Here is a 23,605-nt window from a genome sequence, read left to right as displayed (position 1 = left end):
GGGAAATTTATTTGTAATTTGACAAACTTATCGTTCAAGAGATGTAAAATACGAATATTTAATTCCAGTTCAGATATCAAATACATAAACAACGGCAATATAAATGAAACATATATACAGATTTTACTACTTCAGTTGATTCTCTTTATTTTCATCCATATTGTGCCAGGATGCTGATCCAGCTTCACCGATGAGACACCACAGCGAGTTACGAATTTTCTTGTTCGGCATAGACTTCTCAAATTGAAATACCTTTACAAAATTCGTCTTGGAATTGGTAATTACTGACAATATGGTTAAGGATTGCACAAACTTCTGAATAAATTATGTCAGTTAAAGCAAAAATTCATTTACCACTAAGGGTGGATCCACAATACCCCTCATTCCTCATAGCTCATAGCCCTGCTCATACCCCTTCTTTATCACCGTTTTTTCTCTCTTTTTTTAAAGTGTGTGATCAAATGGGCCGCACCAGGTCCTATATTCAACAGCAGGGCCTGGTGTGGCCAATAAAATGAGCAGTATCAGCAGCACTACCGTATGAGGAGCAATGAGGAGAATTGTGGATGTACCTTAAGGAGTAAAATTGTTCTAAAGCTCCAATCAGAGTGCATAAAAGGATACTTCCCTCGACAACATTGTCGGGTGCATTGAAATTCCACCTGATGCCAGTGAATGCTTTGTATGCATGGAGCTCCTCCCTGAAAATAGTTGCCATTTTTAAGAAAGTACAAATTTGAGAAGTGATGCAATGTTAAAAGAGACAGGAACACTCATACTTACTCATTTTGCTTCAGAATTTCTTTTTCTTTTTGAGTTATACTGGATTTCTGATTTATCTTGTTAATTTTGTATTGTACGTCCTTAATCTCGGATTTTAATTTTGCAATCTTTGTGGACACTGCAGTCTATAAAATGAGATGAGAATTATTTCATAAGCAATAAACTTTATTAGCTGAAGAGGAACAAATTAAAAAATGGCTTAGTACATTGTCTTCTTTCATTTTTATCACATCCTTCCGAGCCTGAGCACGTTCCTTTTCAAGAGAAGACAGTTTATCTTTCAAAGATTTCATATCACCTTGAAGCTTGTTAGTTAAAACTCCGGTTTCTGAAACGAAAAAGAATAAGAATGGAGAAAAGTAATAAAAGTGTGTTATTGAAATTGTAGAAAGAGAAGAGCTTACTTTTAATGACCTTAGTCATTTCGTTATGAACATCTACGGTTTCATCCAAGTTGTGATTACACGAAGGTGGGATGACAATGGACGAAACAATATCTTCGATGGTACCCATTATGACACGAAACGCAAACTTTTCTTGACAGTTTTTCTGTACACTAACAACAGAACAAGGGGACCGGCCGTCTCTTCGGGTTAGCGTCTTCTGGTCTTGGACCGACCGGTTCGAACTTCAAACTTGGGATCAGCTCTACCAACTCCTTCAAAGCAGCTTAGTTACATTTTCGTTAATCCGTGACTGCATTTGGTGCCAAAACTTCCTTGTTTTTATTTTCTAGCTTTAAAACAATAAGTAACAATTGAAAAGGTTTCACTGTTTTCTGACTGAAAATAGTATGCAAATATAATTATTTTTGCCGTCATCGCTGTCATGTTACTGGCATGCAAAACGGTTTTCATGTTTTTGTAGGGCAGTGTGTTGTTTTTGTGGTGAGGTTAACTTACCGGTGGTGATCATTCATAGATTCGGTGTCAAAAACAAGCCTTTTTTTTTGCAGTGAGTGGGCATTTTTATCATAACCGAAGATGAAGGAAAATGGAACTGATAATTCTGAGCCCCTCCTGAAAAAGAGGCGCAAGGCCTCCCAGTTAAACACTACTCCACCCACCCCTACAAAAGTAGTGGTAGAAGATGTTTACAAGGTAATTTGCTATGTTCAAGTTATATATCTTTTAACAACTTAATATTTTCAAGTTTCCCTGCCTTAGTATTCCTCTTGTTCCTCGTTTCTGGTTTATTGGCTTAATGCATAGGGCATTTCTGGTGTGACACACACAAGCGCTAATGTCATTACTCCTTCAGCAAAAGAATACGTTACATCTCTTGCAATAGTTTCAAGTTATTCCCATTGGTAATTTCCCAGAGTTGAGATTGTGGTTTCAAATTCATTAAGTGCTGCTTTCATTGACTGTTTTCAGAGTGTGTGTGAGTGGGAAGAAAATGAAGCTGCTGCACGAGACCCCGACAAAGATAGGAAGCTATTCAGCGAAACTTGTAATTCTTTTAGAAATTACATGGAAGAAATTGCTGCTCTGAAGAAAAAGGGAACACCTGAGGTATATTATTATAACTGTCCTTTGTTATCCTTCAATGCCTCTCCAGTGTGGATTGACTTTTTAAATTTATGCTTACAGGCAAAGGCTGCCATCAATGTAAAATGCTCTGAAGCTTGTCTTTTATTTGTGATGCTAAGAAAGCTAAATAGGTTAAATAAATTACGGCTTAAACATTCACGTGAGGAATTACAAAAAGTGAAAGGGCAGGTTGACAGTCAACATTTGCAGCTTCAGAACCTGCTATACGAAGTTCTTCATTTGCAGAAAGAAGTTAACAAGTGTCTTCAATTCAAGTTAGTACATCACTTGTAAGTGTGGAGTCAGTCAAATGTTCTCTGGAATGCTAATGATTTTCTTTTTTCAATTTGTCAAGGTCACAGGACGAAAATATTGACCTTGTCCCCATTGAAGAATTTATGCGTGATGCTCCTGAAGCATTGAAAGCTTCTGCTCCCTCCAAAAAGTCTGTGAGTGACATGTCTATCAATCCTGTTTTTCTTGCAGTCGTCATTTCATGTGGTTCAATTGAGTTGTTGTAGCATAGCATGGACTACGGTATTAAAATATTGTATTTATTATTATTACAGTCAAAAGAGCATGACGCTCACCAGCTCCAGAAGGCACGCTTGGAGTGGGAACTCACTCAAAGACGAGAACTGGCAGAAATGTGCAAGCAAATGCACTCCCAAAAAGAGACAGTAGCCAAGGACATTGAAAAACAACAGCAGCATTTGGACAACCTGGCTCCAATGTTACGAAATATTCTTCAGGTGTGTGGTAGTTTTTTCTGTCTGATTTATTTTGATAGGCTCAGTTGACTATTGAGTGAGTAATAAGCAGAGAGAACATGGAATTTTTGATTTGAGTTTTATCATGTCGTTCTAGGCAACTAAACCAGTTGAAGAAAGCCTTGGAGAGAAGGTTTTGGAAACAAGAATGCAGCACCAACTGGCATACCTCTTGCCAGCCTGCTTGTTCTTTTTGTATGTGCAAGCTGACGCTCAGCAACAAGCAAGTGGTGGGTGATCTGTCATTTCAGCAATCTGGTTTTTGCTTTTAGACATATGACTCCCTTAACATATTATTTCAGACCCTCTCCTGGTTGTTACTATTGACGGTGATGAAGATGAAGCACGTCGTTTAAAAGATAAATCAGATGAAGGAAATCAAGAAGAAGAATCAGATTCTGATCAGGAGCAAGAGGTGAGTAGTTGACATATTGTTTGAATAATGTCCTTGTGGAGAAACATTTCATGACGATAATAAGAAATGATATTTGTTGTTGTAGGTTGAAAGTAATGAGAAGAGTAAACGTCACCATCGGAAAAGAAATAGTAAAGTTGATCGCCAAGAAGAAAGACGGAAACGCTTACTGGCCAAACATCCTTTGACCGTGAATCTAACCATCAATTTGAAAGGTATATTTTATCCAATTAAGTAAGTGGTTTCATTTCCCACTATTTTTTTTCCCTCAATCCAATTTTTTTTTTTCAGATGGAAGCAACATGAAATTGGTGTTTTCATACTTACTTAATCTTGGTGTAGTCACTGTTAAGTGCTCCATTCAAATGTCTCAGCCAATCACCGGTTTGTTTGCAAGGTACAGACAGGTTTGAAGACAGGCAGTTTTGATGTTGGTGTCTCCCTTCATTTTGTTCTACATATCATTATGTATTGTATTTTCAGCCAATTAATGACGCCTGAAAACATTCTGTGCTCTCTATACCCTGGTGACACAGGCAAAGAAAGTCCAAATGTGGCGAACGATTATCAACTCCAAAATGTTGGACTAGGCCCATTTTCTGATTTTATATCTGATCTTGGTGCTCCCTACATTTGGGCTCAGAGGGTTTCAGGACTGGACTTCATCAGTCAAAATCCAGAGAGTTCAAAAAAGGTAATGGTTGTTCCACTGGTGTAGTTTTCATTCTAAGTTTCAAGTTATCAACTTGCTGTGTCTTTTTCTGTTAGGCTCGTATAGAGGTAAGTAAAGCAAGTGTTCCAAGTGTCATCAAATCTTTGCGCCAAAGATTCAAATCTCGTCTTGCTTTGTGTAAGCAAGTACAAAGTTTAGGTAAGCAAAAGTAACCACGTGTATAGTCAGTTTAAAAAAAATTCATGGAAACAAGTATTGTGATTGGTTTTATGCCATTGCTATTTTATTTTCAGAAACGGGAATAGTTCCCCCTATGCCATCTTTGCACGATCAGTTCCCCACCAAAATTAATTCTCAAATCAGTGACTTGAAGCAGATAAGTTGGGATGAGTACCGCTCTCACAAGAGCACCCAGTGGCTCATTAACCAACAGCAAGTCATAGAGCTGGACTCTGTGTATCGCATGTCTATCTCCCACGGACCAGGTGAGGGAAATTTTTAACATTGTTTCAATGCTGTCAACTTTCTAGTTTTGTTTATTTATCCTTTTTTTGTCTTTCTCTCAGCTAAAGCCCTAGCTTTGATTGCCATAAAAAGCAATTATCCGGAGTCCCCACCAATGTTCTCAATGGAAGTAAATTGGAAAGGACACCATTCAGCTGTAGACTGTGATGCCATTAGGGTGCGGTCATATTTCTGTAAACACATTTTGCCTTTAGTTTTGTTTTTCACAATGGATGTGTATTTACTGCTACTTTTGTGCAGGATATGGAATGCGAAGTCAATGTTTACTACAAGGAGCTAATGGCTGGACCTAATTGGGTTGAAACTCTACTTGCTGCCCAAGTTACTCGTCTGCTCTATTGCTTTGATATTTATCTAGAGGCCAGCTCAGTCTCTGATGAAGACAAGAAAATATATCCCCGTGAAAAGGTTTACTTTCAGGCCTCCAGGTATAGAGTACACTTATTTTGGAACCTACCTAAAGAACCAAGTACTGTTATTAAAATCTGACATTATGTGATGGTTCGATTTGTTTTGATTTCAGAGGTCGCGCCCGTGCTTTGCCATATAAATATTTGGGCTATGGTGGGGGTGTATTCACCCAGCGATAGTTTTTTATTTTTTTTATAATCAGTGAAGTCAACAGATTTACTTTTGATACACGTGCATTACAAGCAAATTGGATCACTGCACACCTCTTTCAAAGTTTCATGCTTTGTTTTTGTCAAATGCTTAAGATAAACTCTTATTTGCCTTAATTTCTACAATAAACTCGAATTTATGAATACAGGTCAGTCTTTAGTCAATACACTGGCCACACCAGCACCAGCCTCCGATGCACTTTTTTGAGAAATAAATTATTTTCCAGCAAACCAACAGCATTTTCTCTCCAAATTGTTTCTTAACCTTTAACACTTATCTGTACTTTACAACCAAGCTTTTATTTTATTTATCAAATTAAACATTTCCTATGAATTTTGTTGGAAGCTATTGCTTATTGTATTGACTAGAATCTACTCATAACCTTCATTACATCATCATACAGTAAAGAATGTGAGTCTGTAGCCCATAAGAAGTCAAAATGGTTAAATTTGGGAAATGGAACAAGGTGCAATCCCACCAAATTGGGCAACTGCTTTGACAAAGCCACCACGTCCTGGAATCAGCATCAATAAAGTCAGTAATGTCAAACATGCAACGTGACATGCATCACCCGTTGGGAATACAAATCTGACATTGCACACATACCTCATGATACACAAGCCTATCATTTAGGCCGTACCAAATAGCAACAGGGGCGGTGACTCTGCTCATGTTATAAACTGGAGGCCTTGAACTGCCATATTTTTTAATATTTTGCTCAGATCCATAGTCATATTGGTGAAAAATACCTAGAAATTTCCAAAGTATTAGTTGAACCTCCTAAGGTTTCACAGAATCAGAAACAATTAGATTTACCTTGCTCGTAGTTCTGGTAGTAGTGGGCGACCTGACCAACTGATGCCCCAGCAGGGAAATGAGCAAAAATCATGGGCAGCATGGTCTGTAATGATGAAGACGCATTATTTCTTCGAAAGTCGTGTGGGCGAAAAAGCTAGAGAAATGAATCGCCTGACAAGTAGGCAACCCAACTGTCATCTATCCGCCTGTGGAACTGCGCAGGAAACGAAACGCCTGACGAGTAGGCAACCCAATTGTCATTCCCCTTACTGCTCAGGAAACATACCGCCTGACAAGTAGGGAACCCAGCAGCAGTTATTCCGCCGTTGAACCGCTCAGGAAACAAACCGCCTGACAAGTAGGCAACCCACTAGTCATCCTCCATTCAAGCCTTGGCGGCTTGAACATTGTTTCGGCGGTTTAAACTTTGAACCGCCTGACTAGTAGGCAACCCAATTGTCACACCCCTCCAGGAAGGGCTGAGGCTCACCATGTTGAGCTGGGCCTTGTTGGAGCCGACGATGCCGAACAGGGCCTCGGCGCACAGCCCCTGCACGGGGGACCCGTCCCGGCACAGCACGTCGGCCATGACGACGGAGCGATTGCTGCGGGAGAAGTAGTTGTCGAACAGCATCGGCATGTTCAGTCTCTGCGACAACAAGGAGTTGGTGAACGACCGAGGGAGGGACACCTGGGGAACATCCCAGTGCGGTGGACCGCGCAATGTTGCCACGTACGCGGGCAAAAATTGTACCACGATGCACCTGTGTAGAAAGGGTTGCCAACCTCAGCCTGCCTAGCAGGCAATAACTGGGCTTTGCTCTCGAGGAGTTGCAGAGAAGGCAAGCTGAGATTGGCAGCCAGCCACCTTGACACTGGTGCATCGTGGGGATATGTGTGAGGAATACTGGGGGAGGAATACTGGGGCGTTTTGAGCTCTAGAGTCGCAAAATGGGACTCGAACCGAACGTGTGACCCCACCAATGGATTCCTCGTTCGGAGAACAATCCATTGGTGGGGTCACACGTTCGGTTCGAATCCCATTTAGCGACTCTGGAGCTCAAAACGCGTCTAGAACTTTGGCCGCCGGCGCCAGTCGTGCCGGCTGAGGGTGCCGGTGTTGCACGTGTTGCACCTTGAGCACGGAGGCGGCCTGGAAGGCCCGCTTGGCCAGGGGGCTCTGGATGCGGCTCCAGTAGGTGACGGGCGCCAGGTGCACTGCGAGCCGCACCCGCGACATGAGGTCGGGCCGCGTGGAGCCCAGGATGTAGAAGATGGTGGTGCCCATGGAGTGGCCGATGTAGTGCAGCTTGGACGCGCCCGTCGTGTTCAGCACCTTGTCCATGAAGGCCGGCAGGTCGTACACCCCTGGCTCGTGCAGTCTGGAAGCATGCCAAGTCCCTCAAAATGCATTCTCGAACACGAACGGACCGCCGAGGCTAGCCGAGGCTCGTGACGTACGTGAAGTCCCAGAAACGGTAGTCGGAGTCGGAGTACTTCTCGTGCTTGCGGGAGTACGTGGAGCCGCGGGTGTTGGCCAGCCAGACGTCGTACCCCGCGTCGGCCAGCAGGAACGCTGCCAACAGGAACAACAATCTGAGTCAGAGCCGCCGCAAACTGCTGGACCGGACCAGCTAGACGTCGCACCCCGCGGCAAAACTAAGGTAACATGACGCTCAAACGTGCTCTAAGGATGCTCACGGAGGTCGTGGTCTCTGCCGCGCAGCACCCAGTTGTCGGAGCACTGCAGCACGCCGTGCGTGATGAGCACGGGCCGCCCCGCCTGCTTGGTGGCCTTGGGGGCCTTGGAGGCCTTGGGGGGCGCGCCGCGGGCCGAGGCGTTGTCGGCGTCCTGGCGGTCCTGGCGGCCGCGGGGGATGCGGACCAGCAGTGGCATGTAGCCGTCCTTGGTGCGCACGGTGTACGTCTCCACGGGGTAGCCCTCGCGCCTGATCAGCTCCTCCTGCACGCCGAGAGGATCGAGTCAGCGCGTCCGGCACGTCGTGCACGTCGCGCGGGAAACGCGTTTACCGCCTCATTCTCCCTCTGCTTCTGGTTCTCCTTCTCGCCAGTGTGGTGGATCCACAGCCGGCCTGAGGGAGGGACAACGTAGCGCTGTTTGCCTACTAACGGGGGCAACGAGGGTCCTTTTGCCCACCAGTCAGGTGGCTGCTTGGGGCCGAGGGGGCATCTGACCACCGTCCCACAGTGGGCTAGAAGACCGGCGCAGGCGGTCAAAATCCTGGACAGGTTTTGAGCTCCAGAGTCGCTAAATGGGACTCGAACCGTACGTGTGACCCCACCAATGGATTGCTCTACGAACGAGGAATCCATTGGTGGGGTCACATGTACGGTTCGAATCCCATTTAGCGACTCTGGACTCAAAACGCGTCTGGCGTTTCGGCCACCCGCGCCGGTCTTCCAGCCCACTGTGCGTCACCCCGAATGCCGGCTCTGGATCCGCCACTGGCGCCACTGGCTCTGCTTCTTCCACTCACCGTGCTCATGAGGACCTGCGGCTCGTGCAGCGCGCCGCCCAGCCGCAGCCGGGACAAGTAGCGCGTGAGCATGGCCGAGGGCAGCACGCCCAGGATGCTGCTCTCCAGGAAGCCGACCTGCGAGGAGCGCTCCAGCGCGGCGCTGGGCCTGGAGGGGGCCGAAGGGGCGCGCGTGCTGGCGCTGGACAAGCTGGCCGAGGCGGACGCGGCGGCCGCGGAGGCCACCGCCAGCACCGCCAAGCACACCGCCATCCTGCGCAACGACATGACCCTTGAGAAGAAGGAGTGGCGGCTGGGACTGACGCCCCGAACCCGCGCGGCGCTGCAACGCGCTGCAAAGCCATCGCTTAGTTTCCTTGCCACTCCAGTGGCAGTGCCACTCCGTTTTGAACGCCGACATTTTTGGTCTTCTGGCCCCGGGTCCGGGTCGCCCTATGAAAATGCCAAAATTGGGCGACCCAGGCCGTCCGAGTGCCGAATTTTGAGGCTCTCAGAGGGCGATTCACGCCCAAATTTCTGCATTTAGAGCGATTTAGAGTGGAGTGACGTGAAAGTGGAGTGGCAAGGAAACTTGCCCATGGATTTACAGTGCAGGCGATGGCAGGCCGCAGGCTGCAGCCCGCCAGGGGCACTTCCAGTGTGGCCGACGACGTCGACGACAAACAAGACACTGGGCTCCGGCACGGCCGTGACTGCGTGACTCGGAGGCGACCCTGATTTGCAGCAGTCGCCGCGGAGTAGCAGCGCCTGCAGTGCCTGCAGTGCAGGCTCACTCCGAACAGTCGCTCTGTCTCTCTCGCACCCAACGGATCGCCCCTCGAGTGCGAGAGAGACAGTGTTCGGAATCAGCCATCAGCCTCCTGCCTCGCGGAGTCCCGGAGTCCCGGCGAGCGGCGCAAGGGAGCGCCCTCCGCGCCGCGAAGCGCGAGGCAGGTGTCCAGTGCGTCGTCGCGAAACCTGCGCACAGTGGACCAGAAGACTGGCGCCGGCGGCTGAAACTCCAGACGCGTTTTGAGCTCCAGAGTCGCTAAACAGGACTCGAACCGAACGTGTGACCCCACCAATGGATTCCTCGTTCGGAGAGCAATCCATTGGTGGGGTGACACGTTCGGTTCGAGTCCCGTCTAGCGACTCTGGAGCTCGAAACGCGTCGGGGATTTTGACCGCCTCCATCGGTCTTCTGGCACACTGTGGAAAGCCACAGCCAAAGCCTTTGCGACCATCTGACCATCCTCCCCGCACTGCGAATGCAGTTTACGGAAACAATGGGAGGAATGCGTGAAACTTGGAGCCTATTTCCGGCCGAGGGTTTTCCGAGTCCACGGCAGGACGCCGGGATGAGGCCTCTTCTCTGGCACGGCCAGCACGGCGTCCAGGTCCACGTCCAGGTCCTTGTCCAGGTCTTCCGGCGCGTGGATCCTAAATGCCGTAATAACCGCGCCACTTGTCCGTCCCGTCCACCGGGCAGGCTCACTTGGTGGTCACTTTGGTCACTTTCCGTCACGCAGCGCGGCGCACTGGTAGAACTCAAGCGTAGTTTTACGCCTTTCTTCAAGCGTAGTAGAACTACGCTCGGCTTCAAGCATAGTTCTACATTTTGCCCCTCTCCCGCCTATCTAAATGCATGGGAGAATTTCTTCTCTACGCTTGACGTCAAGCGTAAAGTCTTCAAGCGTAGTTGTATGCTTGAATCAAGCATACAACTACGCTTCAGTTTTACCGGTGCGGAGCCATGCAGAGCCATGCACACTTAGAGTCGTTTTCGTCGCTCTGTCTCTCTCGCACCCCCGCGGGACGAGCCGCGAGTGCGAGAGGGACAGAGCGACGAAAACGACTCTCGGAATCAGTCTGCAGGGGCAGTGCCGCACGCACCGGCTGTGGGACGTTACACTGGTACACTGTTCTGTGGGAACTGGGATCCCCTGGACAAGGGCCGCCAGTGCAGTCAGCCTGAAGGCAGTCCGAAGGCCCCCGGCCGGCCCTGACTCCGACGCTGCAGGCCGCTGCAGTGGAATGATTCTGCAAGTCGTTTTCGTCGCTCCGTCTCTCTCCCACTCATAGGGCGTCACGCAGTGGGCCAGAAGACCGGTGGAGATGGACAAAACACTAGACGCGTTTTGTGCTCTAGAGTCGCTTAACAGGCCTCGAACCGAACGTCGAGGGGTCCTATTCAAAGAATCTTATCTGGGCGTTCCCCCCAAGACAATCTTATCTTAAACGCAAGCGAATTTCACACATTTTGACCATTTGTGACGGATACGAGAGTAAGCGGAATGTATTTCTACACGCACTTTTGGTTTCTTTGATCATTCATCTTCACATTTCAATGAATTAAATCACAAATTATTTTGATTTGTAGCTGTATCAAATGGTCAAACTGAGTGGAATTTGCCTGCGTTTAAGATAAGATTCTCTGGGGGGGAACGCGCAGATAAGATTCTTTGAATACGACCCCTCGACGTGTGACCCCACCAACGGATCCCTCTGTGACCGCCGGCACGGTCGCCACCCGGGTAAAAGGGCCCAGGATCCCGATGTCGCCTTCGAATCTGTCGTCGTTGTCGGCGAAGACGACCGGGGGAGCAGCCGGTGGGGGCGCGACGCCTACGGGGGGGACCGGCCGTAGAAGGCGCATGTTTTCCTCGGGGAACAGCCGTGCAGGCGCTAGCCACGGGCGGGGAACGCTCAAATGAATTCCTAGGGCCGGCGATGGGACAGGTGAATCCACTTAATGCTAATAATGGGAATGGTGGAAAACTCCGCACTGAATGCACGAAATCTTGCTTACAAACTAGTTACAACGCTAACCTAGGTCGCCACCGCGAGCGTGCGGCGGCTCGGCGCGCGCAGCGCCATCTCGCGGCGACTCGCGGAACCTCGTCCGCGCGCGAGGCCAGTTTGAGCGGTGACACCTCGTTCGAAGAGCAATCCATTCGTGGGGTCACACGTTCGGTTCGAGTCCCATTTAGCGACTCTGGAGATCAAAACGCGTCTAGAGTTTTGTCCGCCTCCACCGGTCTTCTGCCCCACTGTGCGTGACGCGCATGGTGCGAGAGAGGCAGAGCGACGAAAACGACTCTCGGAATCAGTCTGCAGGCTGATTCCGAGCAGCCCTTTAGTCCAAAGATCGTCAACGGGTGGATCGCGATGGATCGTGCTCCCGAACGTCGGTTCGGGTCGGTTCCGAACCAAACCGGAGCGCCGGTTTTGGCCCAAACCGTTGACCAGCTTCGAGTCCCGGCGGCGCTATAATTTTTTTTCGCGATTTCAGAGCTGCAACCGCAACTAACATTTCACGGCACACATAAATACCGTGGAGATTCCTTTTCAAGAACCTGAAGGGTACCAGAGACCGACAAAAATGCAGGCTTCTGGCGGGACTCGAAGCTGGGCCAGTCGCCGGCCGGCCCACGCCCGCCAGGGCTTGGCTCCGGACCGACCCGGGCCGACGTTGGCGAGCACGATCCAACGCGATCCACCCGTTGACGATCTTTGCTTTAGTCGCTCCGCTCCGTCTCTCTCGCACCACTACCCAACGCGTAAACCTCAGTCGTGTCATTTCATGACTGTTTTTCGTCAGAACTTTGACCCGGCTGGTGTCACCTTTCGATAGCCATTTTGACGTCAATGGCTACTCCGCGGCTGTATCGCTTGCAAGACTACTGGCGCCCAGAAAGTACTTTCCATACAGCAGCGACTGATTCCGAGAGTCGTCTTCATCGCTCTGTCTCTCTCGCACTCACAGGGCGTCGCGTATAGGTGCGAGAGAGCCAGAGCGACGAAAACGACTCTCGGAATGAGTCTACTACAGGCGGTCACGGTCGGTGTCTGCGGAGTGAAATGGAATGGCTCGGAAGACATTCAAGCGACGCGCTGCTAACGCGTCAAATTGAAGTCCGGCCGCAGAGGGCTAACCGCTGGCAAGCGCGACTAGCGGTTGACAGGTTGGCCTCGCGGGCGATGCGTCAGCAGGGAGACTGCTGCCGAGAGTCGTTTTCGTCGCTCTGTCTCTCTCGCACCTTTACGGGACGCCGCATGAGTGCGAGAGAGACAGAGCGACGAAAACGACTCTCAGTCTGCAGCCCGGTCAGCAGGCTGACTCCGCGCAGTGCACTGTGCGAAAGCGTGCTTTCGTCGCTCCGTCTCTCTCACACCTTTAAGGGACGCCGCATGAGTGCGAGAGAGACAGAGCGACGAAAACGACTCTCAGTCTGCAGCCCGGTCAGCAGGCTGACTCCGCGCAGTGCACTGTGCGAAAGCGTGCTTTCGTCGCTCTGTCTCTCTCCTACTCACAGGGCGTGCCGCACGGGTGCGAGAGAGACAGAGCGACGTGCACTGTTCGGGATGGGCCCAGCGCACGCACTTGCTGCACCGCAGGGCTGGGAGGCTGCGTGCCAGCCAGCAGACTCAGAGTCGGTTTCGTCGCTCTGTCTCTCTCGCACTCACGAGGCATCCCTTATTGGTGGGAGAGAGACAGAGCGACGAGGGCGACTCTCGGAATCGGTCTGCTGTCTGCGAACGAGGCGACACACAACAAACCTCGCGAGCGCGCCTCGGACGCGCTCCGCTTTCGCTCTCGACGGCAGCGGAGGGACGCGACGACGCGAACGCGCGCGGCGTTCGGAAAGCCGAAAAAAAATGGGAGGTGCGACTCGCGGCATTAGTATTGCAACTATGCAGATTTTACGGCAGCGGCGAGGATGCCTTTTTCTGTCCCTGGCTGGAGTGAGTGGTTGCGGCTTGCGGGGCACAGTGGGCCACCAGTCCGGTGGAGGCGGACAAAACTCTAGACGCGTTTTGAGCTCCTGAGTCGCTAAATGGGACTCGAACCGAACGTGTGACCCCACCAATGAATTGCTCTCCGAACGAGGAATCCATTGGTGGGGTCACACGTTCGGTTCGAGGCCTGTGTAGCGACTCTGGAACTCAAAACGCGTCTAGAGTTTTGTCCAACTCCACCGGTCTTCTGGCCCACTGTGCGGGGGATCTCGCCGAGTTGAACAGTTAAAAATACGAGTTATCGTTTTGATTCTCGTCAAAATTTTAATTTTAAAAAATAAATAGAAGTGGTAATTATTTGTGAAAATAGATTTAATCGCGGTAGCTGGCCGGCCTCTACTCGCTGCCCTGCCTGGCCCTGCCTGGCCCTGCCTGGCTCTGTTCGTATCGCATCGCCGGACCTGCAGCTTTCCGGTGGGGAAGTCCGCAGTCCGCAGGGACGTCCGATACATCAGCGTTTTCTCTTTTGGATCGCGATGAAACTCGATGAAACTAGCCGAGGGTCAAAGCCTCTCCCCCCTCCCCTCCTTCCCCTCTCCCTTTCCGTCCTTTTCCTCTCCTGCTCTTTTCCCACGGAGTCCTAGAGCCGCTTCTTTGGCACGCGTGCGTGCGGGCCAGCCAGCTCGCTATCTGATCGGATGCAACAGGTAAGTTATGCCTTTCACTCACATACTCTCTCTCTCTCTCTCTCTCTCTCTCTCTCTCTCTCTCTCTCTCTCTCTCTCTCTCTCTCTCTCTCTCTCTCTCTCCACGGAAAAGTGCAAGTATTAGTTTTGCAGCTTGGCGCCGGGCGCGGCTTCCGCACACAGTGTCACAGCGGCCCCCCTCCCCCTCTCCCCTCCCCTCCCCCCCCCCACTCACACACAAACAAGGGCGTATCTGATGTGGGTTCCCCACACGACGTATACGTCGATGTGTCCGCGGACCGCCGGGACGCCGATTCCGAACCACGTGCTTTCGTCGCTCTGTCTCTCTCGCACTCGCGGAGCGTGCCGCAAGGGGTGCGAGAGGGACAGAGCGACGGGGGCCGCTGTTCAGAATCCAGCTCTAGGCGGATTCACAACCCGACACCGCAGAGAGAGAGAGAGATAGGGGGGGGGGGGGCGATGCACTCACATGCATGCAGGGACTGCATAGAACTGCAGGGTCTGATGCAGGGATGCACCGGCCAAGGCCGGTTCCTGACCCACTGAAAGGTAGGCTATGCTGGCATGCAGTGCCTGGCGTGCCTGGCGTGCCCTATCGGCACCAGGCGGCATGCACAGCGATACAACAACAAGAAGCAACAACAACGACAGCATAGTACTAACTACTACACGTTATTATTTTTAGGATTCACGCTTGGTTTTTCTAGACCCGACACTAAAGACTAATTAACACCAACACTACTACGTAAAAACGGTACCTGTTTTTCCCAGGAACCCCCTGGAAATCGCCTATGTCTTTACCATAGGCTTCCTTCCTGAGAAAACCAGGTACCGTTTCTGCCGTGTACAAACCTAACTGTCTACTAAGTACACACTTACAAATGCATGCTTGCAAGTACACATTTACAAACGCATACTTGGCCAAGTACACACTTACAAATGCATGCTTTGACAAGTACACACTTACACTTATGCTTCACAGGTGTAAATGGGATCAGGATTTTCTGATCACCTAGCGCTGATCACTTTCTGGATCAGAAAATAGAGGATCAGAAAAAAACCTGATGCTTTTTCGAACACCTTTTCTGATGTTTTTTTATCCTGATTCCTGATCACGTTTCTGATCAGCGTGGCTCTGATCACCTCGTGTCTGATCACCACTGGAGTAGAATCAGAAATTGTATTATCAGAAATGTAACGATATCTGACTCAGGATATTTTCACGACCATGAAAGATACGGAGATGAGGCAAACGGCTCTAGGGGGTCGAAACTGAGTCCGATCCAATTCTGCAATCCGTTTCACGCTAGCTCGCCATCAGCTCTCAAAATGCCAGAAGATATGGTCTAAATTTCATGACCTTGAAAATGCCCTAGCCAAATGTTGCGAACATACCGCTCACCAAATTTGAAACCAAAATTTCGAAAACTTTCTGTTTTACAGACATCTAGATTTTTGAGACATCACGATTTTCTGATAGTTTTGCATGTTATCAGAATGTCTATGTTTTCTGATGACTCTATTCTGATCACTGTCTGATCACTTTTCGGATCAGAAATTTTCCCTGATCACTTATTAGCGATCAGACTTTTTCTCTGATCATTTCACAGTTATCAGAAATACTTGTAATTCTGATGCCAATTTTTCTGATAGTGCACCAATGATCAGAAAATCCCAAATTTTATCAGAAAAATAGGTAAATGATCAGAAAATCCTGATCCCATTTACACCTGTGTTAGCATGGAGTTATGCGGCGCCAAGCATGCGTTTGTAAGTGTGTACTAAGAAGACAGTTAGGTTTGTCGTGAAAATGTGTCCTATACTTTCCTATATGTTTTAAAGTGAAGGTGTCATCGGCTGTAAAATGGAACCGCGAACTTGATCCAGTCCAGAGCGGCGGCCGCGCTGCCGCCGCGGGGCTCACTGGATGACAAGTGCTTTCTGGTGACGCGACGGACACCACACCGCGGTACCGTCAGTCAGCCGAGCGGTTCGAAAGAGTCGTTTCGTCGCTCTGTCTCTGTCGCACTCATGGCGCTGCCCGTAAGGGTGCGAGAGAGACAGAGCGACGAGCCGAGCGTCTGAATCGGTGGGCAGTCTGCCGCCGCGCACGCCTCGGGGCTCGCCTCGGGGCGTGCGGTCGATCACCGGGGCATTCCTAGCTCCCACGGGGGATGCTCGCCGAGTGTGGGCGAGGGGGGGGGGCGCTCTGGAAAATCACTGTCCGGCAGCATTACCAAGTCATCCCTCTGTCTCTCTGCGCGCACAGTGGACCAGAAGACCGGTGGAGTTGGTGCGAATCATCGCGCACTCCACTCGGACTGTCAACGCGACAACGCGCTCTCCTCAGGGACGCGCCGCGACGCGCCGCGACGCGCAGGCACTACGCCACGGTGTCACTATTGGCACGCCGGCGGGGACCAGCTGCCTTTGTGTGTGTGTGTGTGTGTGTGTGTGTGTATTTATGTATGTAAGTATATGTATAAGCGAGTCTGTCCTAGTGCACGTGCGTGCGTGTGTGTGTGTGTGTGTGTGTGCGCGTGTGTGTGAGTGTGTATGTGTGTCGAGTGACATCACAGCCGAATAAGCGAGCGCTCCTCGCACCCTTGAAATGAACTATTGAAAATTCGCCCCCTCTCCCCGTCTCCCACCTCCTTCCGAGAGTCGTGTTCATCGCTCTGCGTCCCTCTCGCACTTACGCGGGACGCCCCGTGAGTGCGAGAGAGACAGAGTCGTGCCGTAAATGGCTCTCTCGGGCGGCCGGCCGCGGATTCATTAGGCTCTCCGTGCTGCCGCCACACTGCCGCCCTGGAGGCCACGCCGCCACGCGCATCCCGAGGATAACGTCTACTTGACCAACAGCTTAATGTCACGCTCAAAAAGTGTCCAGCAGTCAGACTGATTCTGAGAGTCGTCCTCGTCGCTCTGTCTCTCTCGCGCTCATGGGGCGTCCCGCGGAGGTGCGAGAGAGACAGACTCTCGGAACCAGTCGGCGGGTCTCGCAAACGGCGCGCGCCAAGAGCGCCATGCCCGGGATGAGAAATAAAGGGGACCGAATTTGAGGCCTGAGTCTCGGGCGCGACTGCAGCCGGCAAGACATTAAATGCAATTCAAGGGCAGTAAAGAACTGCAGAAAGGAACTGCAGATGAGCCGCTGCAGTTTCAAATACCGTTTGACTACTGATCACTACTGATCCTTTCGCGTGGGGTGCTAAGCGTACGGCATGCCACGGTCGCCCTCTCGGAGAAACCAACACCTGCAGACTGAAACGGGTCTCGAACCGAACGTGTGACCCCACCAATGGATTCCTCGTTCAGAGAGCAATCCAGTGGTGGGGTCACACGATCGGTTCGAGTCCCATTTAGCGACTCCGGAGCTAAAAACGCGTCTAGAGTTTTGGCCGCCTCCACCGGTCTTCTGGCCCACTGTTGCAACTTCTCAAGAGCGAAACCCAAATATTGCCTAGTCTGACGTTGGCAACGATTTCGACTGCGACACTGTGCACGCCGGCGCGTCGTGGGAACTCTCGCCTTGTGGCGCCAGTGCCCTCACTCACTGACTCACTCACCTGTCGCGGGGCGCCATGTCTCACCGAAAGCCGGGCGGGTTGTGGCGGCCGGGGCGGCGCATCTCTCGAGGCGCGTGGAGTCTGCGGCGGCCGGCGTGTCGGCGAGGGGCGGGGGGCGGCGGGGGGCGGCGGGGGGCGTGTAGAGGCGGGCGTGGTCGGCGAGGTGCCGCGAGTCGTTGCCGCCAGGTGCGCGAGGCCGCCGTCGTCTCCCTCTCCGTCTGGCGTTCGGCGGGGAGCTCGCGGACCGCGGGCCGGCCGGTCGTCACTAAAGCGCCTACAGTGCCGCGAGCTGTGAGCAGTGTGCGCGGCGCGACGCAGCCACCCAGTGCTAGTGCAGCGGGCACCACCGCACCGCGCAGCCAGGGCCGAGGCAGGTGCGCTCCACGAGGGGGAAAGGGGGGGGGGGCACAGTGGACCAGAAGACCGGTGGAGGCGGACAAAACTCTAGACGCGTTTTGAGCTCCAGAGTCGCTAAACAGGCCTCGAACCGAACGTAAGACCCCACCAATGGATTCCTCGTTCGGAGAGCAATCCATTGGTGGGGTCACACGTTCGGTTCGAGTCCCATTTAGCGACTCTGGAGCTCAAAACGCGTCTGGAGTTTTGTCCGCCTCCACCGGTCTTCTGGCCCACTGGGGGGGGGGGGGAACCTCTGCAGCGGACCGGCTTCGGAAGTCACGGCAGCGCTGATCGCACGCACTGCTGTCAACCCCAACGCCCCTTTCTCTGACCCCCCCCCCCTCCCCCCTCTCACCCTACCCGCGCAGACTGAATCCGAGATCGTCGCTCTGTCTCTCTCGCACTCATGGGGCGTTTCGCGCAGGTGCGAGAGGTTCTCGGCATGGGCCTCCAGGTCCCCGTGGAGACCGCAAGAAGACCCCAGTCGCACGCACGACGCACCCGGCGAGCCAAACGAACGACAATCCCGGGATAGTCCGTGCTTTGCGATCGGCTGGCCGGGTATCCGTCCCATTCGGGCCCCATGCACAGTAGGCCGGAAGAACGTTGGAGGCGGCCAAAACTCTTGCAAAGACTTGGATGATTTGCAGGGAGTTCCTGAAAGGGAGCGTTTGCGCCGTGCAGTGCCAGACCCACCCTGGAGAAAGAGGCCGCATTTTCCAGAGTGGGCCCGCGGAACGCGGACATTCTTCTTGCCGCGTTAAACGAAAGCTGAAGAAGAGAACTGTAACGTTAGCCGTCCAAATGCCAAACGCGCAACGCAGCGAGACGGCCGCCCGGAAAACAGCCTCGCACTCCAGCCGCCTGCCTCTGTCTCTCTCGCACCCACGGGTTGTTCCGCGCAGGTGCGAGAGAGACAGAGCGACGAAACGGTCCTTCGGAATCAAGCGCCAGCCGCCCGGTAACGACCGTACCGATTTAAATGTGAAGCGAGTTGCGGTGCCGCCCGGTGAGTGGCGCGGCGGACTCCACGGGCACCTTGCCGTCGTCGACGGTGTCGGCTGCCGACGGTTCCGGCGCTGAGAACCGGACCAGCAGACTGACTCCGAGAGTCGTTTTCGTCGCTCGTCTCCCTCACAACTATACGGGACGCCGCATGAGTGCGAGAGAGACAGAAACGAGAATGACTCTCGGAATGAGCCCAGTCACTGACTACGTCAATGTTGAGGAGTCCGCGCCGCACTGGGGCACTGTGCCCGGCCCGCGCGCCCTCGCTTACTTTTAATCATCAGCGCTGTCTTTCTTTTTCCCCGGCCGGCCGGCCAGCTCGCGCGGTCATCGCCAGCTCTTTTCTTTTTGCGGTGTACTCGATTATCTCGGAGTGGCTGATGGCATTCGCGATGTCCCTCCAGCTGGAGAAGGGCGGCGCGAGCGCGGCCCCAGCGGCCCAGCGGCCAAGCGGCCAAGCCAGCGGCCCCGACTCCCCGACGACGGCCCGACGCACGACAACACTCTTCTCGGGTCGTCTCGCTGGCAGTGTAGCAGTGTGGCTTCGCATGTGCATTTAAAGTGTATTTTTGCAGTTTAGCTTCGCGGTGTAACTTTACAGTGCAGCTTTGCAGTGTAGCTTTGCAGTGTAGCTTTGCAGTAGTGTAGCTTTGCAGTGTAGCGGCGCGGTGAAGTTTCGCTGCGTAGTACCTTTGTTGTGTGGCTTTGTGGTGTATTGCTTCTTAGCTTCGCAGTGAAGTACTGCAGTGTAGTACCTTTGCAGTGTAGTACCTTTGCAGTGTAGTACCTTTGCAGTGTAGTACCTTTGCAGTGTAGTACCTTTGCAGTGTAGTGCCTTTGCAGTGTAGTACCTTTGCAGTGTAGTACCTTTGCAGTGTAGTACCTTTGCAGTGTAGTACCTTTGCAGTGTAGTACCTTTGCAGTGTAGTACCTTTGCAGTGTAGTACCTTTGCAGTGTAGTACCTTTGCAGTGTAGTACCTTTGCAGTGTAGTACCTTTGCAGTGTAGTACCTTTGCAGTGTAATAGCTTTGCAGTGTAGTACCTTTGCAGTGTAGTACCTTTGCAGTGCAGTACCTTTGCAGTGTAGTACCTTTGCAGTGTAGTACCTTAACCGACCTTAACAGTGTAATAGCTTTGCAGTGTAGATTTGCAGTGTAGCGTGGCGGCTCGGTGAGCAAGCGAGCAGAGCGCGGGCCGACGATGCAAAGCGACACAGTTGCTGCACCGCCGGGGCGGCCAGAGCGGCCGGGACCGCCACCTTGCCGGACTTAACCATCTCGCAACGCGCCGTGTCGGTCAAAGCCAGCAGCCCGCCCAGCCAGCCAGGACGGACCGGATCCAGGCAAATTCGCGACTCGTCTGTGTCCGTCTTCCGTCCGCCAGCGTCATATCCCCCACACTGTCAGTGGTGCTCTGTCGTCGTTCTGTCTCTCTCGCACCCCTGCGACACGCCACGTGGGTGCGAGAGAGACGCCAGCGACGACGTAGCGCCTGCGAGGCGGGTCGGCCCGTCGAACGCGGGTGTGTCGTGGCGTTGCCTACCTCGCACTTCACAGGCGCTAAACCAGCCAAACGCTCGCCCTCCAGTGTATCTCTCTGCACTCTGTCTCTCTCTCTCTCTCTGTCTCTCTGCTCTCTGTCTCTCTCTCTCTTCTCTCTGTCTGTCTGTCTGTCTGTCTCTCCCTCTCTCTCTCTCTCTCTCTCTCTCTCTCTCTCTCTCTCTCTCTCTCTCTCTCTCTCTCTCTCTCTCCTCTCTCTTTCTCTCCTCTCTCTTTCTCTCTGTTTGTGAGTCTGTTTTAGTGTGTGAGGGGAGGGGGCACGCGAACCAGACCCGTAATTGCTCTATGATGGCCGTCGGAGTGAGTGCTCCACGGGTGCCCCAAGCTCCGCGGCGGCAGGCGGGCTGACGTCAAAATTTAAATTGGCATTCCTTTAAAAGCGGCTGGCGGCGCGCACTCGTAGTGCAAAGTAAAAAGGGCACCGCCTCGCCTCGCGGCGGCGTGTCGCAAGCGCATCATTTTGCACACAGCAGCCGCGCAGCACCGCGCAGCTCAGCGGTGCGGAGCTACCCGAGCGGAGCGGCGAAGCTCCTGCACTCACAAAAACACCGTTGTTGGGACAAACCAAGTGATGGAGCGGAGTCAGGAATGCTGCATACGCTCTCATTTGTCGTTGCCGATACTGCTGCTTTCAGTACAAGATCATCAAATTTTGAAAAATTTGAATTTGCTCTCATAATGAACGGAACGAATAAGTGCCAGTGCGCAAATGGCGGGAGGTGTCTGTTTGAAAGCCACGCGCCTCTCGCGGCAAATCTACGCCTCAGAGTCCACGTGTCTGTCTGTCGAGAGAGATGAGGCCAGCATGTTTGTAACTAAAATAGTACAGCCCAATATTGGCCCATCATTGTACTGTACCTTCAAATTCCCAGAATCGATTTATCATTGAAGTAACTAAACTGTCTGTCCGTCCGATCTGAACTCCCTCTATCCCCCCCCCCCCCCAACCTTCCAATCCTGGTGAGTGGAACAAGGCGGACACTGCAGCTCCCAGGCGTGACACTGAAAAATGGGTGGTTAGCGTGGCCGCCTGCCACCTCGCGCATCAAGTGGCAGGGCTTTGAAAAAATATAGCAACAAGCAAACAAAGAAAAATAGTTGTTGGGGATGGGTTGGTTTGAATAAAACGCGTTGGTTCTTAGAAAAGCTTTATTAAAAGGACATTATAGTGATTAATGGGTGCGGGTGCGGTGCGAGCGGAAGTCAGCTGGAAACATTTCGACTCGTTTTGGCCAGGCTGCTTCAAACATACAGTTACACTTGAAAAAAAAAAAAGAGTAGCGCCTGAAACGATTTCCAGCCAACCATACATTCTGCCACACTGACAAAACCGAAATCCACAAGAAGTTAGAGAAGCACTTACAACCGACTGACAATAAACAGATGCCGTCTCGAAAAAATCGAGGCATGTAAATCAGTACGTGAGCCGCTCTTACAGAATTGACAACATGATGATGGCGAGTTGGCATGGCATTGCCGTTTGAGACCTGGACGGTTCTTCTTATACAGGCTTACCGGAATTATTATTTTGTGCTCATTCGTAAACTAACTCGTGGTTTAGAAAAAGGGAAAATCTAAGTTCTACCCCCGGAAGGACTCGACGGCCTTGGGGGCTAGAGAGAAGAGGACAAGACGATAACAAACAAGACAGTACAGCGGCACTTTCGCGACTGCCAAAAAACCACTCACTCACTTCAAACCAGTTCTAATGCTCCGACTCGATCGTCAACAGGTCAAAGATCTGAACAATCCCACGACACTGCAAAACAAAGTTGGCGAGCACAACCTTTTTTGAGCAACCTAATTATTTCACTCTGTGCATTCCTCAATGAGCCCTGGGCATGTTCCTGCTCCTGAGGAATATTATTGCTTAGTTCAATTACAAATTGTCTTGTCTTGGAGCCGTTGCGGTGGCTGTTACACTTAAACACCACTCCAGTCACATGCATCACCACCACGGCATCTGAGCAAACCCATTTCACTACAACTATTTTTTTATATGAGGCTTGATAAAAAATTACGATGTTACTATACGTTACGTACGAAATTCCACGCCTGCGCGGACCTACCTACCAAACAGCCGATTTAAAGCTATCTAATTGACTCATCTCAAGTTCTCTCGCGGCAAGGAAGAGTCAATTTAATTGCAACTCTCTTCTGCGCAAATCCATTAATGTAGAGTCGAAAAGCCACTCGTCTCAGATGTTTGTAGAGATCCGCTTTCGAGCAAAAAGATCCGCGGAAAAAGATTGAGCATGAACGGGGTCGAGAAACAGGGAAAATATTTTTTTAAAATTTCGATATGTTAGGGCGGGCTCGGCGATCCCAGTTGTTACCCTACATGTGTCACTATGCCGAAGCTACAGTTGAATTTTTTTTCTACGGATTCTTTCTTATACTTGGTTTGGTTCACCACTCAATCCCTACCTCGATTGGCTAGGATATGTCATCGGTTTTCGTCGAATCTGACGTAACATCGCCGTAGTGGGATTCGTACAGAGTACCCGTGGCCCCAAGTTCCGCCCATCTTGAAGCCTACTACTTACTTATCGGAGCCAAGGCTCATAATGAATGATGTACACTGTGGGAAATTCCCTAAGTTAACTAATAATGGAGTGTATCTGCACACTTTCAACACATCAAAAATTCTGCAATACGTTCGCATGTTTTAAGCAGTTTGAAATAATTGATTTTGTAATCACAAAAGAAAAAATCTCCGAAAAACAAATAGGGAAATTTCCAACAGTGTATTGAGAGAATACCAATGTTATCTTATAGCGTCATTAATATTTTGGAGAAAACTCCACAATATTTGAGAAGAAACTGACGATTAATTACACCTTAAAAAGATCCAAAATAGTGTTCTTTAACCCTTTTCAATAACTCTCTCAAATTATATCTACTTGAGGAGTCTAAAAAATTGAACCTAGTTGTACCTATAATGATGAACACATATAATTTTGTACCAAATTTCGTTCACAAATCTATTTTCTATTAAATTGGGATCATAAGGTCATGCAATACAATA

General features: G+C 51.1%; 3 protein-coding genes across 3 annotated transcripts; 1 reads left to right on the top strand and 2 right to left on the bottom strand.

The window, feature by feature from the left end:
• Nucleotides 1-42: 42 nt before the first annotated feature.
• On the bottom strand, nucleotides 43-1,556 carry LOC117644431. The gene is made up of 5 exons (XM_034383919.1): nucleotides 1,188-1,556; nucleotides 990-1,111; nucleotides 784-908; nucleotides 625-701; nucleotides 43-284 (listed from the first exon to the last, which is right to left on the bottom strand). Exons 1-5 carry the CDS (start codon nucleotides 1,294-1,296, stop codon nucleotides 127-129), a joined length of 591 nt encoding a protein of 196 aa, XP_034239810.1. The 5' UTR covers nucleotides 1,297-1,556; the 3' UTR covers nucleotides 43-126.
• An 82-nt stretch (nucleotides 1,557-1,638) lies between these two features.
• LOC117644430 (THO complex subunit 5 homolog) lies at nucleotides 1,639-5,549 on the top strand. The gene is made up of 15 exons (XM_034383918.1): nucleotides 1,639-1,883; nucleotides 2,160-2,297; nucleotides 2,376-2,590; nucleotides 2,671-2,764; nucleotides 2,885-3,067; nucleotides 3,183-3,315; nucleotides 3,388-3,500; nucleotides 3,586-3,715; nucleotides 3,792-3,897; nucleotides 3,984-4,194; nucleotides 4,269-4,371; nucleotides 4,467-4,658; nucleotides 4,740-4,855; nucleotides 4,939-5,126; nucleotides 5,222-5,549. The coding sequence occupies exons 1-15, from the start codon at nucleotides 1,767-1,769 to the stop codon at nucleotides 5,286-5,288; spliced, it is 2,106 nt and encodes a 701-aa protein (XP_034239809.1). The 5' UTR covers nucleotides 1,639-1,766; the 3' UTR covers nucleotides 5,289-5,549.
• On the bottom strand, nucleotides 5,259-17,627 carry LOC117644691 (lipase 3-like). Its single transcript, XM_034384304.1, has 9 exons — nucleotides 17,611-17,627; nucleotides 8,616-8,787; nucleotides 7,819-8,080; nucleotides 7,579-7,693; nucleotides 7,253-7,499; nucleotides 6,608-6,766; nucleotides 6,136-6,220; nucleotides 5,926-6,068; nucleotides 5,259-5,833 (listed from the first exon to the last, which is right to left on the bottom strand). Exons 1-9 carry the CDS (start codon nucleotides 17,625-17,627, stop codon nucleotides 5,684-5,686), a joined length of 1,350 nt encoding a protein of 449 aa, XP_034240195.1. The 3' UTR covers nucleotides 5,259-5,683.
• Between the last annotated feature and the right edge of the window lie 5,978 nt (nucleotides 17,628-23,605).

The sequence above is a fragment of the Thrips palmi genome, unplaced genomic scaffold (genome assembly GCF_012932325.1).
Source record: "Thrips palmi isolate BJ-2018 unplaced genomic scaffold, TpBJ-2018v1 HiC_scaffold_18, whole genome shotgun sequence".
NCBI lineage: Eukaryota > Metazoa > Arthropoda > Insecta > Thysanoptera > Thripidae > Thrips > Thrips palmi.
The sequence above is the reverse complement of the archived record's forward strand: the minus strand, read 5'-3'. Positions and strand labels throughout refer to the sequence as shown.

What these genes read in the sequence shown, in the direction of transcription:
- LOC117644431 (XM_034383919.1), bottom strand. Translation starts at nt 1,296, where the DNA reads ATGGGTACCATCGAAGATATTGTTTCGTCCATTGTCATCCCACCTTCG. An exon ending in GAAATTCTGAAGCAAAATGA is followed by an intron (nt 702 to 783) that starts GTAAGTATGAGT and finishes AACTATTTTCAG; the next exon opens with GGAGGAGCTCCATGCATACA. An exon ending in CGACAATGTTGTCGAGGGAA is followed by an intron (nt 285 to 624) that starts GTATCCTTTTAT and finishes CCATATTGTCAG; the next exon opens with TAATTACCAATTCCAAGACG.
- LOC117644430 (XM_034383918.1), top strand. Translation starts at nt 1,767, where the DNA reads ATGAAGGAAAATGGAACTGATAATTCTGAGCCCCTCCTGAAAAAGAGG. An exon ending in AACAAGTGTCTTCAATTCAA is followed by an intron (nt 2,591 to 2,670) that starts GTTAGTACATCA and finishes CAATTTGTCAAG; the next exon opens with GTCACAGGACGAAAATATTG. An exon ending in GTTTACTTTCAGGCCTCCAG is followed by an intron (nt 5,127 to 5,221) that starts GTATAGAGTACA and finishes TTTTGATTTCAG; the next exon opens with AGGTCGCGCCCGTGCTTTGC.
- LOC117644691 (XM_034384304.1), bottom strand. An exon ending in ACAAGGCCCAGCTCAACATG is followed by an intron (nt 6,221 to 6,607) that starts GTGAGCCTCAGC and finishes TCATCATTACAG; the next exon opens with ACCATGCTGCCCATGATTTT. An exon ending in ATAGGCTTGTGTATCATGAG is followed by an intron (nt 5,834 to 5,925) that starts GTATGTGTGCAA and finishes TGCTGATTCCAG; the next exon opens with GACGTGGTGGCTTTGTCAAA.